This window comes from Pleurodeles waltl, unplaced genomic scaffold, assembly GCF_031143425.1.
Source record: "Pleurodeles waltl isolate 20211129_DDA unplaced genomic scaffold, aPleWal1.hap1.20221129 scaffold_68, whole genome shotgun sequence".
NCBI lineage: Eukaryota > Metazoa > Chordata > Amphibia > Caudata > Salamandridae > Pleurodeles > Pleurodeles waltl.
In genome coordinates, this window is record NW_027150389.1 from 1,219,541 (window position 1) to 1,235,485 (window position 15,945).

Below are 15,945 nucleotides of genomic sequence, written 5' to 3' on the forward strand. Positions count from 1 at the left end.
AGGGAAGTGGTCACTCCCCTTTCCTTTGTCCAGTTTCACGCCAGAGCAGGGCTAAGGAGTCCCTGAACCGGTGTAGACTGGCTTATGCAGAAATGGGCACCAAATGTGCCCATGAAAGCATTTCCAGAGGCTGGGGGGAGGCTACTCCTCCCCTGCCTTCACACCATTTTCCAAAGTGAGAGGGTGTAACACACTCTCTCAGAGGAAGTCCTTTGTTCTGCCATCCTGGGACTAGCCTGGCTGGACCCCAGGAGGGCAGAAACCTGTCTGAGGGGTTGGCAGCAGCAGCAGCAGCTGCAGTGAAACCCCCAAAAAGGCAGTTTGGCAGTACCAGGGTCTGTGCTACAGACCACTGGGATCATGGGATTGTGCCAACTATGCCAGGATGGCATAGAGGAGGTAATTCCATGATCATAGACATGTTACATGGCCATATTCGGAGTTAGCATTGTGAAGCTACATATAGGTAGTGACCTATATATAGTGCACGCGTGTAATGGTGTCCCCGCACTCACAAAGTCCGGGGAATTTGCCCTGAACAATGTGGGGGCACCTTGGCTAGTGCCAGGGTGCCCTCACACTAAGTAAGTTTGCACCTAACCTTTCCCAGGTAAAGGTTGGACATATTGGTGACTTATAAGTTACTTAAGTGCAGTGGTAAATGGCTGTGAAATAACGTGGACGTTATTTCACTCAGGCTGCAGTGGAAGGCCTGTGTAAGGATTGTCAGGACTCCCTATGGGTGGCAAAAGAAATGCTGCAGCCCATAGGGATCTCCTGGAACCCAATACCCTGGGTACCTCAGTACCATATACTAGGGAATTATAAGGGTGTTCCAGTAAGCTAATGTAAATTGATAAAATTGGTCACTAGCCTGTTAGTGACAATTTGAAAGAAATGAGAGAGCATAACCACTGAGGATCTGGATAGCAGAGCCTCAGTGAGACAGTTAGTCACTACACAGGTAACACATTCAGGCACACTTATGAGCACTGGGTCCCTGGCTGGCAGGGTCCCAGTGACACATACAACTAAAACAACATATATACAGTGAAAAATGGGGGTAACATGCCAGGCAAGATGGTACTTTCCTACAACTCCCCTTTCCTTTGTCCAGTTTCGCGCCAGAGCAGGGCTGGGGGTTCCCTGAACCAGTGTAGACTGGCTTATGCAGAGATGGGCACCATCTGTGCCCATCAAAGCATTTCCAGAGGCTGGGGGAGGCTACTCCTCCCCAGCCCTGACACCTTTTTCCAAAGGGAGAGGGTGTAACACCCTCTCTCTGAGATAGTCCTTTGTTCTGCCTTCCTGGGCCAGGCCTGGCTGGACCCCATGAGGGCAGAAATTTGTCTGAGGGGTTGGCAGCAGCAGCTGCAGTGAAACCCCGGGAAAGGTAGTTTGGCAGTACCCGGGTCTGTGCTAGAGACTCGGGGGATCATGGAATTGTCTCCCCAATGCCAGAATGGCATTGGGGTGCAATTCCATGATCTTAGATATGTTACATGGCCATGTTCGGAGTTACCATTGTGACGCTATACATAGGTAGTGACCTATGTATAGTGCACGCGTGAAATGGTGTCCCCGCACTCACAAAGTCCGGGGAATTTGCCCTCAACGATGTGGGGGCACCTTGGCTAGTGCCAGGGTGCACACACACTAAGTAACTTAGCACCCAACCTTCACCAGGTGAGGGTTAGACACCTAGGTGACTTATAAGTTACTTAAGTGCAGTGTAAAATGGCTGTGAAATAACGTGGACGTTATTTCACTCAGGCTGCAGTGGCAGTCCAGTGTAAGAATTGTCTGAGCTCCCTATGGGTGGCAAAAGAAATACTGCAGCCCATAGGGATCTCCTGGAACCCCAATACCCCAGGTACCTAGGTATGATATAATAGGGAATTATAGGGGTGTTCCAGTGTACCAATCAGAATCCGTAAAAATGGTCACTAGCCTGCAGTGACAATTTTAAAAGCAGAGAGAGCATAAGCACTGAGGTTCTGGTTAGCAGAGCCTCAGTGACACAGTTAGGCACCACACAGGGAACACATCCAGGCCACAACTATGAGCACTGGGGTCCTCACTAGCCGGATACCAATGAGACAGTAAAAGCACACTGACAAACAGGTAGAAATTGGGAGTAACATGCCAAGAAAGATGGTACTTTCCAGCATAATTACTGGGGTCCTGGTTAGCAGGATCCCACTAGGTACAGTAAAACATACTGACAAACAGGTAAAAAGTGGGGGTAACAAGTCTAGAAAAGGGCTACTTTCCTACAATACAAGGCTGTGACATGAGTTCCATACTCCATGTTGGGAGCTGTCATTCAGGTTTGGTACATATAGCACTGCGGATGGGTTCTGGTTTTGTCTGATACTTGACATGACTGTTCAACTCTGTTATCAATTGAATAGTCAGGCTTGCTAGATATCACACAATATAACTTCACATTGCACCATGGTGTCCTAGTGGTAGCACAGTATGTGAATATTCAAGGGTAATAGTCCTGTCTCTGAATGTTGTGCATGTGAATGGAACCCACCATCTACTTTCCAACCCATGGTGAATCTATTTCAGGCTTGAGGATATGGATTAGTGGGCATCTGGAATTGTCACTGAGCTGTACCTCTCTTTTGCCTTGGGTGCCATTGTGAGTATGCCATTGCAGAGCTGTCATTGCCATGTACTGGTACTCAGTCGTACAATCTAGCTGGTGAAACTAGTATATTAGTCATACATGCATGAAATGTGATGTGATGTGCACATTCCAGGTTTTCACATTGGTGGATTAGTGCATTCTGTGAGCCGTGGTGATACGATTAGCCTATAGTATCTGTGTCTTTGCCAAGGCCGGTGTGGGCAGTTGGGCTGTGGGGCTTTTGGCATGTAGTAGAGGGGCATTAGGTGATTGGTAGGTAGGTGTAGTGGGAGATTCAGTTAATTAAGGAATATTTTTGTGGTGACGAAGCATGAAGGACACGACAATTGTGTGACATGGATGCTGTGGGTACTTACCAGACTCCAGTCCCCCAGGTATTCCAGTCAGGCCCTCTGGATGCAGTATGACCAAGACCTTCTCCTCCCAAGATGTGAACTGTGGGGGAGGAGGTGGGGGCCCACCACCAGTCATCTGCACGACTGTCTGGTATCTATGTGTCATGGAATGCACCTTCACCCGTAGGTCATTCCATCTCTTCCTGATATTTACCCTTGTGCGTGAATTGCTGCCCACTGAACTGACACTGTTGACTATTCTTTGCCAATAATCAATTTTCCTGGCAAGGGATGTTTGTTGGAACTGTGCTCTGTACAGTTGTGGCTCTACTCTGGCAATTTCATCCACCATGACCCTCAGCTCATCGTCTGTGAAACATGGGTGCTTTTGTGGGGCCGTGGTTGTGTTTGTGTGGACGTTGTGGGGGGGGTGTTTTGTAAGGAAGAATGCAGTAAAGGGTGATTGCTGGGGTGTGGGTGGTGTGCTGTGTGATGGATGGACTGTTGTTGTGGAATGTGAATGCCTGTTATATGTGCATTGTGTGTGTTGTGCTGGTGTGTGATGTGTGTGATGTGAGTGTGCATATAGTGTTAGGGTGCTCTCGCTGTGGATGTGCTTGCTCTCTGTTTCTCAGTATTGCGTTGTAGTTGCAAATGATTATGGGTTGTGTGGGGGGTGTTATATGGTAGTGTGTGTTATACAGTATAGTGGTGTGTGTCAGGTGTGTGGATGTGTGTCATGTGTGAGGTATTCAAACTGTCAAATGTGGTTTTGCGTTCTGTCAGTGGTGGTTTCTGACTGCGGCGGTTCGCACCACAAATGGTTTTCCACCATGGAAGCACTGTTGTGGTGATTTGTGGCAGGCTCACATCACACATCATTAAAACTTTCCCCCAAATGAGTCTATATGTATGACACAGTACTCTGTTACACCTTCAACAGTGGAAAACTGGAGGGATCTAGCTTGACCCACCATGGGGGGGAGTGAATCTACACATATTCAGATATTAGAATTTACCAGCTTGCTGTCAGCTTGAGTTAGATTAATGGACTCTTTTGCGGTAGAAACCTGCAATCTCTGCCAGGGTGAATGTGTGTGCAATCAGAGAGAAGCAGAATTGAAACCTGGTTGGTGGAGTGGGAAATGAGATTTGTGTATTTATGGTGCTATGAGATACCAGCTTGCAACTGAAAGCACTATGAACATGCAACTCATTATATTAAAATAGTGTAGTAGGTTAGGTTAAGATTTTCCAGCAGCTTCAAGATCGTTTTAGACCTCATTACCTAAAACGGTGTAATATCTCATACTTATTCATTGTTTAGTTTTACTCATGAGAAAGTGTCACTCTAGGGACCAGATGTACAAAGCATTTTTCTCACAAGGAAAAATGATTTTTTTCTTACAAGGCAAAATGTGACACAATAACTTGTTACCGATTCGCACTTGCTTTTGCGATTCGATATTAGGAAGAGAAGTGTTTAGGGCGTCCCTTCCTAACGCTGAATTGCATTGGAATGTGTGAATGTTTTGCAACTTAAATGAGGTTGCAAAATATTCAAGTGTTACCGACTCCTTAAAGAAGATGGTAATCCATTCACAATTGGAAAGGGGTCCCAAGGAACCCCTTTAAGAATCTGGGTGTAAACATTTTTAAGAGCAGGCAGGACCACTGCCTGCTCTTAAAAAATGAAAAGATAACTTTTCGGTTTTCTTTATGAAATGCATCCTGTTTTCATTGAAGGAAAATGGGCTGTATTTTAAAAAAATGCTTTATTGAAAAAGCAATCACACACATGGTGGTCTGCTGACCCCAGCCAGCCACCATCCCTGTGATTCTTGCTATTCACAATGGGTTGCAAAGTTAGACTTACCTCATGAATATTAATGAGGTATGTATATTTGCAACCCACTGGGTTGTCAAAGACACATTGGTACATGAATGTTTGTGATTTCCTAATTGCGAATCACAAAATGTTGCAATTAGGAAAATGCAAAGCCGAATCTATGGACATCTGGCCCTTTGTGTGACACATTCAGCAGTTGAAAGTCACTTACAAGTGCCTTGAAACCATGCAAATGGCACACATAAGCTATCTGAAAACTTGGCAGCTATGCTTCAGTAAATTCACTAGTCTGCTGCTCAAAAAGCACGCACTGCTATTGTGACCACTAGCATAGCGAGAGCTATTTTGTGTGCAGATGTGCTCCTCTTGAGAGGGCAAGATGCCGCCACTCACAGTGAAGTTAACCAATGGGTAAACTGGGCTGGCCCACTACCCCATGCTGTAGTGGTCAGAATACAAATGTGAAAGACACAACAACGTACCAATAGATGAAGAGAAGTATTTGTAAACAAGTATATTACATGTGTAGTTGTAATATATTCAAAAGGTCTTGGCTAACGTGAGACCTAAAAGGGTAGGAGTCGCATCTCTGTCCCCATTTTGCATGTGACACATTTTTACCTTCCAAGGCTTTTGTTCCTTCATTAAGCTCCAAGCAGCACCTTCTGATCCTGGTCTGGGATCAGATGAGTACATGTTATGTAACGCGTGTGTCAATAAGTAGGCAGCAGTATGAATCGAATTTATCAGACTATAGTTGATGTTCTGATATCCTTGCAACATTTCAAATGTCTCTTTTCCTGAACAATAAACATCATATGGATCATCTGTCTCATTGATATTTTTTTTATCCATTAGAAGACACCGAAAATTTATCTCCCATAGATTTTCCAGGGCTGTATCACTTGGAAACTTTGATGGGGTAACATCATTGAGAAAATCTTTAAATCCCTTAATTTCTTCTTTTTGGATTACAAATGCCAGACTTCCATGAAATAAATCTACCATAAATTTATATTGGAAAAAATTAGATATAGCCAATGACAAAATCCAAGTTTTAGGGGGCAGTGTTTTCCATTCAGCATGGGTGAAATAATGGATAGCGTTTAGTGAACTGCAGTAGAGAATGATGACCTGCGCCGTTGATGTCCTCACAGTCTCTATGACTCTACCCAGGTCCAGGGGGTCAGCGCTAGAGAGGTAAGGGGGAATCATATGGAAAAAGTCGATGCAGCCTCCGACCTGGCCAATCACCTCTCTAAGTTCTCGCAGCGCTAGCTCCCCGCTGTCATCATCCGTTGTCAGGATCCCCACCCAGGTCCACCCGAAATGTCTCAACAGCTGAGCAACTCCAATGAAGAAGGAGAGCTCACTTGGGACGGTCCGGTAAAAAGATGGAAATCTCAGTCTGTCACTGAGTACAGGGTCCTGAGCCCCATAACTGATCTGCAAAGAAGAAAGAAATGAGGCAAGAACAGTGAGATGAAATCTGGCAACACTGAGAAAGAAAGGTGTAGTTGTCAAAAAAGAAAATCTGAATAAACTGGGCTGAAACCATGAATATAATATCATGGTGTGTTGGATAGATTATGGCCTTATTTAGGCCCAGATTAATAATGATAACTTACACTTGTAAGTAACTTTACACCTCTGAGTAAGTTTAAAATTTATTTAGTATTCACAAACTCCAAGTGCAAGTAACTTGTAAAAACAAACAACAGTAGTGAGTCCACCACAGTACATGGCCAAGAACTGGTCGTACAACTCCCTCCACCCGCAAATAATTGAGGGAGGGACTTAAAATAAAACCCCATAGGAAATAATGTTGAATGAAATTAAAGAATTTAAAATATTAAAAAATATAAATAAACATCCACTATTGCAATAAATATATCTATAAATATTGAACATATGTATTACTTTGTATATAAAATATTTTAATAATGTAGTCAATAATGTAACATAATACATTTTATTAATGATAGTTAAATATTCTCCATTAACTTTACACCACTCTCAATAATTATTAATATACATTCAAATATTTTAATGGTGAGATATTTTTCATTTAAAAGTCATAAAATAATTGTATTTCTACGTCATATTCCATTAAACTAGGGAAATATGTTGAATTATTTTTCTGAAATTCGTAATAAAAAAAGACACCCATCAAAAGAAAAATAAATATTTGAATGTGCATTTATCATTTAAATTAGTGTATTTTAATAATAACTATTAAATATGTACGCTTTTTATATTTTTTAACATTAATTTATATGGATTTGTATTTTAACTATTTCATACTTCTATTTAATTTACCATTGTTTCCTTAGTGGTATTCTCTTAGGGTCTTACCTCCATTGTTTTCTATGGGAGAGTGCTGGAATACCAGTGGTTGTGGATGGACACGTGCAGTGCTAAACGTACTACTCGTTTTTGAATCGAGCCTGCTTGACCATGAGCTTGTGCTTGAGCTCTTACTTGCAAGACGTCTGTGTTCATTAATGGGCTTGGAACCCACCCTTTGCTTGCCATTCGTTGGCATGATTGTCACTCTTCATTACTGTATTCTAATGGGGCAGCGCTTGCCATGAGTCACTTTCGTTTCTTTCTGTGGAGTTTGGATCAAGCGCAGATTAATTTAGTTTGATTAGTGTCCCTGCACTGTCCATCCACTGCTCACACTGTGATTCAGGTACTATGGGCCTGGTTTAGAGTTTGACGGAGGGGTTACTCCATCATAAATGTGACGGATATCCTGTCCGCTGCATTACAAATTTCATAACCTGTAACGGAATTGTAATACGGTGGACGGGATATCCGTCACATTTGTGATGGAGTAACCCCCCCGCCAAATTCTAAATCAAGCCCTATTTATTAATCCCTCACTGTCTGTTACACTTTAATCCCTCCCTGTCTGTTACTCTTTATTCCCTCCTTGTCTTTTACACTTTAATCCCTCCCTGTCTGTTACTCTTTAATCCCTCCTTGCTGTCCCTTTCCATTTTGCTTTTACCCATACCTCGATCCCACCCCTGTCCCTGCATCTTCAGCCCCTCACCATCCCACATTCCCGTTTCTTCTTAATGTCCATGACTCATCTCCCTCCCACCCACCTCCAAATAATCCCCCATTCCAACAGATGGAAGGAAAACAGTGAAATGATGCGGTCATCGCTGCCCACTTTATAGCGCTTTGTTATGAAGTCACAATTCCACTCGCTAGAAAAAGTAGAAATATAACATTTGTGCTGACTGAACCCCTGAAAAACCATGTGTGCCACTCGAACAGTTCAAATGTATGTTCAACATTTGTGCAAAATACTGCAGGTGTGAGTTGGAAAAACACGTTAGATAAGAAATATGGCATGGAATGTAATCCAGCATGTACAAGTTCCTGAGAGGCTTTAACAAAGGCCTGTTTCATTCATCGTCTATGGGTACCACTTATTGAAATGCTTTGAAAGATAACTAGTTTTAACAATTAAGAGATGATTTTCCTCTTCAAATATAAAGTGATGAGAATTATCGCTGATGGATTTCCAATACTGCAGGATTTAGTTTGTGTGGGTGCAATACTGTAGGAAAGTACCATCTTGCCTGGCATGTTACCCCCATTTATCACTGTATATATGTTGTTTTAGTTGTATGTGTCACTGGGACCCTGCCAGCCAGGGCCCCAGTGCTCATAAGTGTGCCTGAATTTGTTACCTGTGTTATGACTAACTGACTCACTGAGGGTCTGCTAACCAGAACCTCAGTGGTTATGCTCTCTCATTTCTTTCAAATTGTCACTAACAGGCTAGTGACCAATTTTACCAATTTACATTGGCTTACTGGAACACCCTTATAATTCCCTAGTATATGGTACTGAGGTACCCAGGGTATTGGGGTTCCAGGAGATCCCTATGGGCTGCAGCATTTCTTTTGCCACCCATAGGGACCTCTGACAATTCTTACACAGGCCTGCCACTGCAGCCTGAGTGAAATAACATCCACGTTATTTCACAGCCATTTTACACTGCACTTAAGTAACTTATGAGTCACCTATATGTCTAACCTTTACCTGGTAGAGGTTAGGTGCAAAGTTACTTAGTGTGAGGGCACCCTGGCACTAGCCAAGGTGCCCCCACATTGTTCAGGGCCAATTACCCGGACTTTGTGAGTGCGGGGATACCATTACACGTGTGCACTACATATAAGTCACTACCTATATTTAGCTTCACAATGGTAACTCCGAATATGGCCATGTAACATGTCTATGATCATGGAATTGCCCCCTCTATGCCATCCTGGCATAGTTGGCACAATCCCATGATCCCAGTGGTCTGTAGCACAGACCCTGGTACTGCCAAACTGCCTTTCCTGGGGTTTCACTGCAGCTGCTGCTGCTGCCAACCCCTCAGACAGGTTTCTGCCCTCCTGGGGTCCAGCCAGGCTTGGCCCAGGATGGCAGAACAAAGGACTTCCTCTGAGAGAGGGTGTTACACCCTCTCCCTTTGGAAAATGGTGTGAAGGCAGGGGAGGAGTAGCCTCCCCCAGCCTCTGGAAATGCTTTCATGGGCACACATGGTGCCCATTTCTGCATAAGCCAGTCTACACCGGTTCAGGGACCCCTTAGCCCTGCTCTGGCGTGAAACTGGACAAATGAAAGGGGAGTGTCCACTCCCCTGACCTGCACCTCCCCTGGGAGGTGCCCAGAGCTCCTCCAGTGTGCTCCAGACCTCTGCCATCTTGGAAACAGAGGTGCAGCTTGCACACTGGACTGCTCTGAGTGGCCAGTGCCACCAGGTGACGTCAGAGACTCCTTCTGATAGGCTCTTACCTGTGTTACTAGCCTATCCTCTCTCCTAGGTGGCCAAACCCTCTTTTCTGGCTATTTAGGGTCTCTGTCTCTGGGGATTCCTTAGATAACGAATGCAAGAGCTCATCAGAGTTCCTCTGCATCTCTCTCTTCACCTTCTGCCAAGGAATCGACTGCTGACCGCGCTGGAAGCCTGCAAAACTGCAACAAAGTAGCAAAGACGACTACTGCAACTCTGCAACTGTTTTCCTGGTGGTGCATGCTGTGGGGGTAGTCTGCCTCCTCTCTGCACTAGAAGCTCCGAAGAAATCTCCCGTAGGCCGACGGAATCGTCCCCCTGCAACCGCAGGCACCAAAGAACTGCATAACCGGTACCCTGGGTCTCCTCTCAGCACGACGAGCGAGGTCCCTTGAATCCATCAACTCTGTCCAAGTGACTTGCACATTCCAGTGACTCTTCAGTCCAAGTTTGGTAGAGGTAAGTCCTTGCCTCCCCATGCCAGACTGCATTGCTGGGAACCGCGACTTTTGCAGCTACTCCGGTTTCTGTGCACATCTGGCAGAAATCCTTTGTGCACAGCCAAGCCTGGTTCCACGGCACTCTAACCTGCATTGCACGACTTCCTAAGTTGTCCTCCGGCGACTTTGTGCGACTTCAGGTGAGCACCATTTCACTCCTCTTCGTAGTGCCTTTTCTGGCACTTCTGTGGGTGCTGCCTGCTTTTGAGAGGGCTCCTTGTCTTGCTCGATGCCCTCTCTGTCCTCAGCCGCAATTGACAACATCTTGGTCCCTCCTGGGCCACAGCAGCATCCAAAAACCTTAAGTGCACGATTTGCAGCTAGCAAGGCTTGTTGGTGGTCTTTTGGCGGGAAAACACTTTTGCACGACTCTCTACAGTGTGGCAGATCCATCCACCAAAGGGGAAGTCTCTAGCCCTTGTCGGTCCTGCAGAATACTCAGCTTCTACTGTCCAGTAGAAGCTTCTTTGCACTCACAGCTGGCATTTCCTGGGCATCTGCCCATCTCCGACTTGCTTTTGACTTTTGGACTTGGTCCCCTTGTTCCACAGGTACCCTCAACTGGAAACCCATCGTTGTTGCATTGCTGGTTTGTGTCTTTCCTGCAGAATTCCCCTATCACAACTTCTATGTCCTTTGGGGAACTTTAGTGCACTTTGCACTCACTTTTCATGGTCTTGGGGTGGGCTATTTTTCTAACCCTTACTATTTTCTAATAGTCCCAGCGACCCTCTACAAGGTCACATAGGTTTGGGGTCCATTCGTGGTTCGCATTCCACTTTTGGAGTATATGGTTTGTGTTGCCCCTATCCCTATGTGTACCCATTGCATCCTATTGTAACTATACATGGTTTGCACTGTTTTCTAATACTATTACTGCATATTTTGGTAATGTGTACATATATCTTGTGTATATTTGCTATCCTAATACTGAGGGTACACTCTGAGATACTTTGGCATATTGTCATAAAAATAAAGTACCTTTATTTTTAGTATATCTGTGTATTGTGTTTTCTTATGATATTGTGCAAGTGACTTTGGTGGTACTGTGGGAGCTTCACTCGTCTCCTAGTTCAGCCTAAGCTGCTCTGCTAAGCTACCATTATCTATCAGCCTATGCTGCTAGACACCCTATACACTAATAAGGGATAACTGGGCCTGGTGCAAGGTGTACGTACCCCTTGGTACTCACTACAAGCCATTCCAGCCTCCTACATTGGTTGTGCAGCAGTGGGATAAGTGCTTTGAGACTACTTACCACTTTTGTCATTGTACTTTTCATAAGAGAAAAATATACAAAAAAAGTTCAGTGTATGTACACCTAACCAAAAAGTTTTGCATTTCCTCTTTTCACTCATTTCTAAGTGCTGAAAAGTACCTCTAAACTTTCTAAAAAGTTCTTTTTTCTGTCTTTCAAAAAAGTTCTGAAAAACTTTTTTCTCGTTTTCTGTCACTTAAACTCTTTCTAAAAATGTCTGGCACAGGCCAAAATGTTGATCTGTCCAAACTTGAATATGATCACCTTAGCTGGAAAGGAGCAAGGAGTCTCTGTGTAGAAAGAGGTTTGAGTGTAGGGAAGAATCCTTCTTTGGAATTATTGCTTAACATGCTTAGAGAACAAGATAAGGCCAGAAGGGCCCGATCTGTTGAAAAAGTAGCTAATGGTTCCCAATCTGATCCAGGGACTCCCCTAGAAAAAGATTCCGGAAAGAAACTTCCTAGCCTGCCCATTACTAGACAGCCTAGCATAGTTGGTACTGATGTAGAGTCACACCATACAGATAGTGTTGTCTCACATCTTAACAAGAGTATTCCTTCTCACCACAGTAGAAGTGAGGTTTCTGTTAACTAAGCTGTTAGGATGCCTTCTGTAAGGGATAGGTCTCCTTCTGTCAATTCTCATTATACCTCTGTTTCAAGACATGTCCCTCCCACCAACCCTGATGACAGAATGTTAGAAAGGGAGCTCAATAAGTTGAGAGTGGAACAAACCAGACTAAAGCTTAAAAAGCAACAGCTGGATTTGGATAGACAATCCTTAGAACTAGAGAAGGAAAGACAGAAGTTGGGTTTAGAAACCCATGGTGGCAGCAGCAGTATTCCCCATAGTCATCCTTCAAAAGAGCATGATTCCAGGAATCTGCACAAGATAGTTCCCCCTTATAAGGAGGGGGATGACATTAACAAGTGGTTTGCTGCACTTAAGAGGGCCTGTGTTGTACAGGATGTCCCTCAAAGGCAGTGGGCTGCTATCCTATGGCTATCATTTAGTGGAAAGGGTAGGGATAGGCTCCTTACTGTGAAAGAAAGTGATGCCAATACTTTTACAGTTCTTAAGAATGCACTCCTGGATGGTTATGGCTTAACCACTGAACAGTACAGGATAAAGTTCAGAGAGACCAAAAAGGAGTCTTCACAAGACTGGGTTGATTTCATTGACCATTCAGTGAAGGCCTTGGAGGGGTGGTTCCATGGCAGTAAAGTTACTGATTATGACAGCCTGTATAACTTGATCCTGAGAGAGCATATTCTTAATAATTGTGTGTCTGATGTGTTGCACCAGTACTTGGTGGACTCTGATCTGACCTCTCCCCAAGAATTGGGAAAGAAGGCAGACAAATGGGTCAGAACAAGGGTGAACAGAAAAGTTCATACAGGGGGTGACAAAGATGGCAACAAGAAGAAGGATGGTAAGTCTTCTGACAAGGGTGGGGACAAATCTAAAAATGAGTCTTCATCAGGCCCACAAAAACACTCTGGTGGGGGGGGGGGGGGCAAATCCTCTTCTAATCAAAACAAAGAAAAGAAACCATGGTTCTATTTATGTAAAATAAAAGGCCACTGGACAACAGATCCCAGTTGTCCAAAGAAAAGCACCAAGCCTCCTACCACTACAACCCCTACTGCTACACCTAATGTCCCTACTAATAGCAGTGGTGGTGGGAGCAAACCTACTAATAGCCAATCCAAGGGAGTAGCTGGGCTCACTATTGGTAACTTAGTTGGGGTTGGCCTTCTTAGGGAAGCCACAGAGGCTGTGTTAGTCTCTGAGGGGGCTATTGATTTAGCCACCTTAGTTGCTTGTCCCCTTAATATGGATAAGTACAAGAAGCTACCCCTAATAAATGGTGTTGAGGTTCAGGCCTACAGGGACACTGGTGCCAGTGTGACTATGGTCATAGAGAAACTGGTCCACCCTGAACAACACCTACTTGGTCACCAGTACCAAGTAACCGATGCTCACAACAACACACTTAGCCACCCCATGGCTGTTGTAAATCTCAACTGGAGGGGGGGTTACTGGTCCAAAGAAGGTTGTGGTAGACTCAGATTTACCTGTAGACTCTCTACTAGGAAATGATTTGGAGACATCAGCTTGGTCAGATGTGGAGTTGGAGGCCCATGCTGCAATGCTAGGAATCCCAGGGCATATTTTTGCTTTAACCAGGGCTCAGGCCAAAAAGCAAAAAGGACAGGGAAACTTGGATCCTGGAACAATGGACCAAGTGCTCCCTAAAGCTAGGGCTATTAGAAATAAAGCACTACCTACTATCCCTCCCTCTACAGTGGATTCTTATTCTGAGGAAGAAGAATTTCCACCCTGTGCAGAACCTACACCAGAGGAGCTGGAAGCAGACACTTGTGAGAAAGTCGCCTCTTTCTAGCCTTGTTACCCCCACTTTTGGCCTGTTTGTGAGTGTATGTCAGGGTGTTTTCACTGTCTCACTGGGATCCTGCCAGCCAGGGCCCAGTGCTCATAGTGAAAACCCTATGTTTTCAGTATGTTTGTTATGTGTCACTGGGACCCTGCTAGTCAGGACCCCAGTGCTCATAAGTTTGTGGCCTATATGTATGTGTTCCCTGTGTGGTGCCTAACTGTCTCAATGAGGCTCTGCTAACCAGAACCTCAGTGGTTATGCTCTCTCATTTATTTAAAATTGTCACTAACAGGCTAGTGACCAATTTTACCAATTTACATTGGCTTACTGGAACACCCTTATAATTCCCTAGTATATGGTACTGAGGTACCCAGGGTATTGGGGTTCCAGGAGATCCCTATGGGCTGCAGCATTTCTTTTGCCACCCATAGGGAGCTCTGACAATTCTTACACAGGCCTGCCACTGCAGCCTGAGTGAAATAACGTCCACGTTATTTCACAGCCATTTTACACTGCACTTAAGTAACTTATAAGTCACCTATATGTCTAACCTTTACCTGGTAAAGGTTAGGTGCAAAGTTACTTAGTGTGTGGGCACCCTGGCACTAGCCAAGGTGCCCCCACATTGTTCAGAGCCAATTCCCTGAACTTTGTGAGTGCGGGGACACCATTACACGCGTGCACTACATATAGGTCACTACCTATATGTAGCTTCACAATGGTAACTCCGAATATGGCCATGTAACATGTCTATGATTATGGAATTGCCCCCTCTATGCCATCCTGGCATAGTTGGCACAATCCCATGATCCCAGTGGTCTGTAGCACAGACCCTGGTACTGCCAAACTGCCCTTCCTGGGGTTTCACTGCAGCTGCTGCCAGCCCCTCAGACAGGCAGCTGCCCTCCTGGGGTCCAGCCAGGCCTGGCCCAGGATGGCAGAACAAAGGACTTCCTCTGAGAGAGGGTGTTACACCCTCTCCCTTTGGAAAATGGTGTGAAGGCAGGGGAGGAGTAGCCTCCCCCAGCCTCTGGAAATGCTTTGTTGGGCACAGAGGTGCCCAATTCTGCATAAGCCAGTCTACACCGGTTCAGGGGACCCCTTAGCACTGCTCTGGCGTGAAACTGGACAAAGGAAAGGGGAGTGACCACTCCCCTGACCTGCACCTCCCCTGGGAGGTGTCCAGAGCTCCTCCAGTGTGCTCCAGACCTCTGCCATCTTGGAAACAGAGGTGCTGCTGGCACACTGGACTGCTCTGAGTGGCCAGTGCCACCAGGTGACGTCAGAGACTCCTTCTGATAGGCTCCTTCAGGTGTTAGTAGCCTATCCTCTCTCCTAGGTAGCCAAACCCTCTTTTCTGGCTATTTAGGGTCTCTGTCTCTGGGGAAACTTTAGATAACGAATGCAAGAGCTCATCCGAGTTCCTCTGCATCTCTCTCTTCACCTTCTGCCAAGGAATCGACTGCTGACCGCGCTGGAAGCCTGCAAACCTGCAACATAGTAGCAAAGACGACTACTGCAACTCTGTAACGCTGATCCTGCCGCCTTCTCGACTGTTTTCCTGCTTGTGCATGCTGTGGGGGTAGCCTGCCTCCTCTCTGCACCAGAAGCTCCGAAGAAATCTCCCGTGGGTCGACGGAATCTTCCCCCTGCAACCGCAGGCACCAAAAAGCTGCATTACCGGTCCCTTGGGTCTCCTCTCAGCACGACGAGCGAGGTCCCTCGAATCCAGCGACTCTGTCCAAGTGACCCCCACAGTCCAGTGACTCTTCAGCCCAAGTTTGGTGGAGGTAAGTCCTTGCCTCACCTCGCTGGGCTGCATTGCTGGGAACCGCGACTTTTGCAGCTACTCCGGCCCCTGTGCACTTCCGGCGGAAATCCTGTGTGCACATCCAAGCCTGGTTCCACGGCACTCTAACCTGCATTGCTCGACTTTCTAAGTTGGTCTCCGGCGACGTGGGACTCCTTTGTGCAACTTTGGCGAGCACCGTTTCACTCATCCACGTAGTGCCTGTTTCTGGCACTTCTCCGGGTGCTACCTGCTTCAGAGAGAGCTCCTTGTCTTGCTCGACGTCCCCTCTCTCTGCTGGTCTAATTTGCGACCTCCTGGTCCCTCCTGGG

At 45.6% G+C, this 15,945-nt stretch overlaps 1 protein-coding gene across 1 annotated transcript in view; it reads right to left on the bottom strand.

Annotated features, from left to right (window-relative positions):
- Positions 1–15,945, bottom strand: part of LOC138279154 (vomeronasal type-2 receptor 26-like) — a 191,341-nt gene that overhangs the window by 120,447 nt on the left and 54,949 nt on the right. The window contains exon 3 of the mRNA XM_069219376.1: positions 5,465–6,289. Coding sequence (XP_069075477.1) covers positions 5,465–6,289 — 825 coding nt within the window. The remainder of the gene's footprint in view (positions 1–5,464; positions 6,290–15,945) is intronic.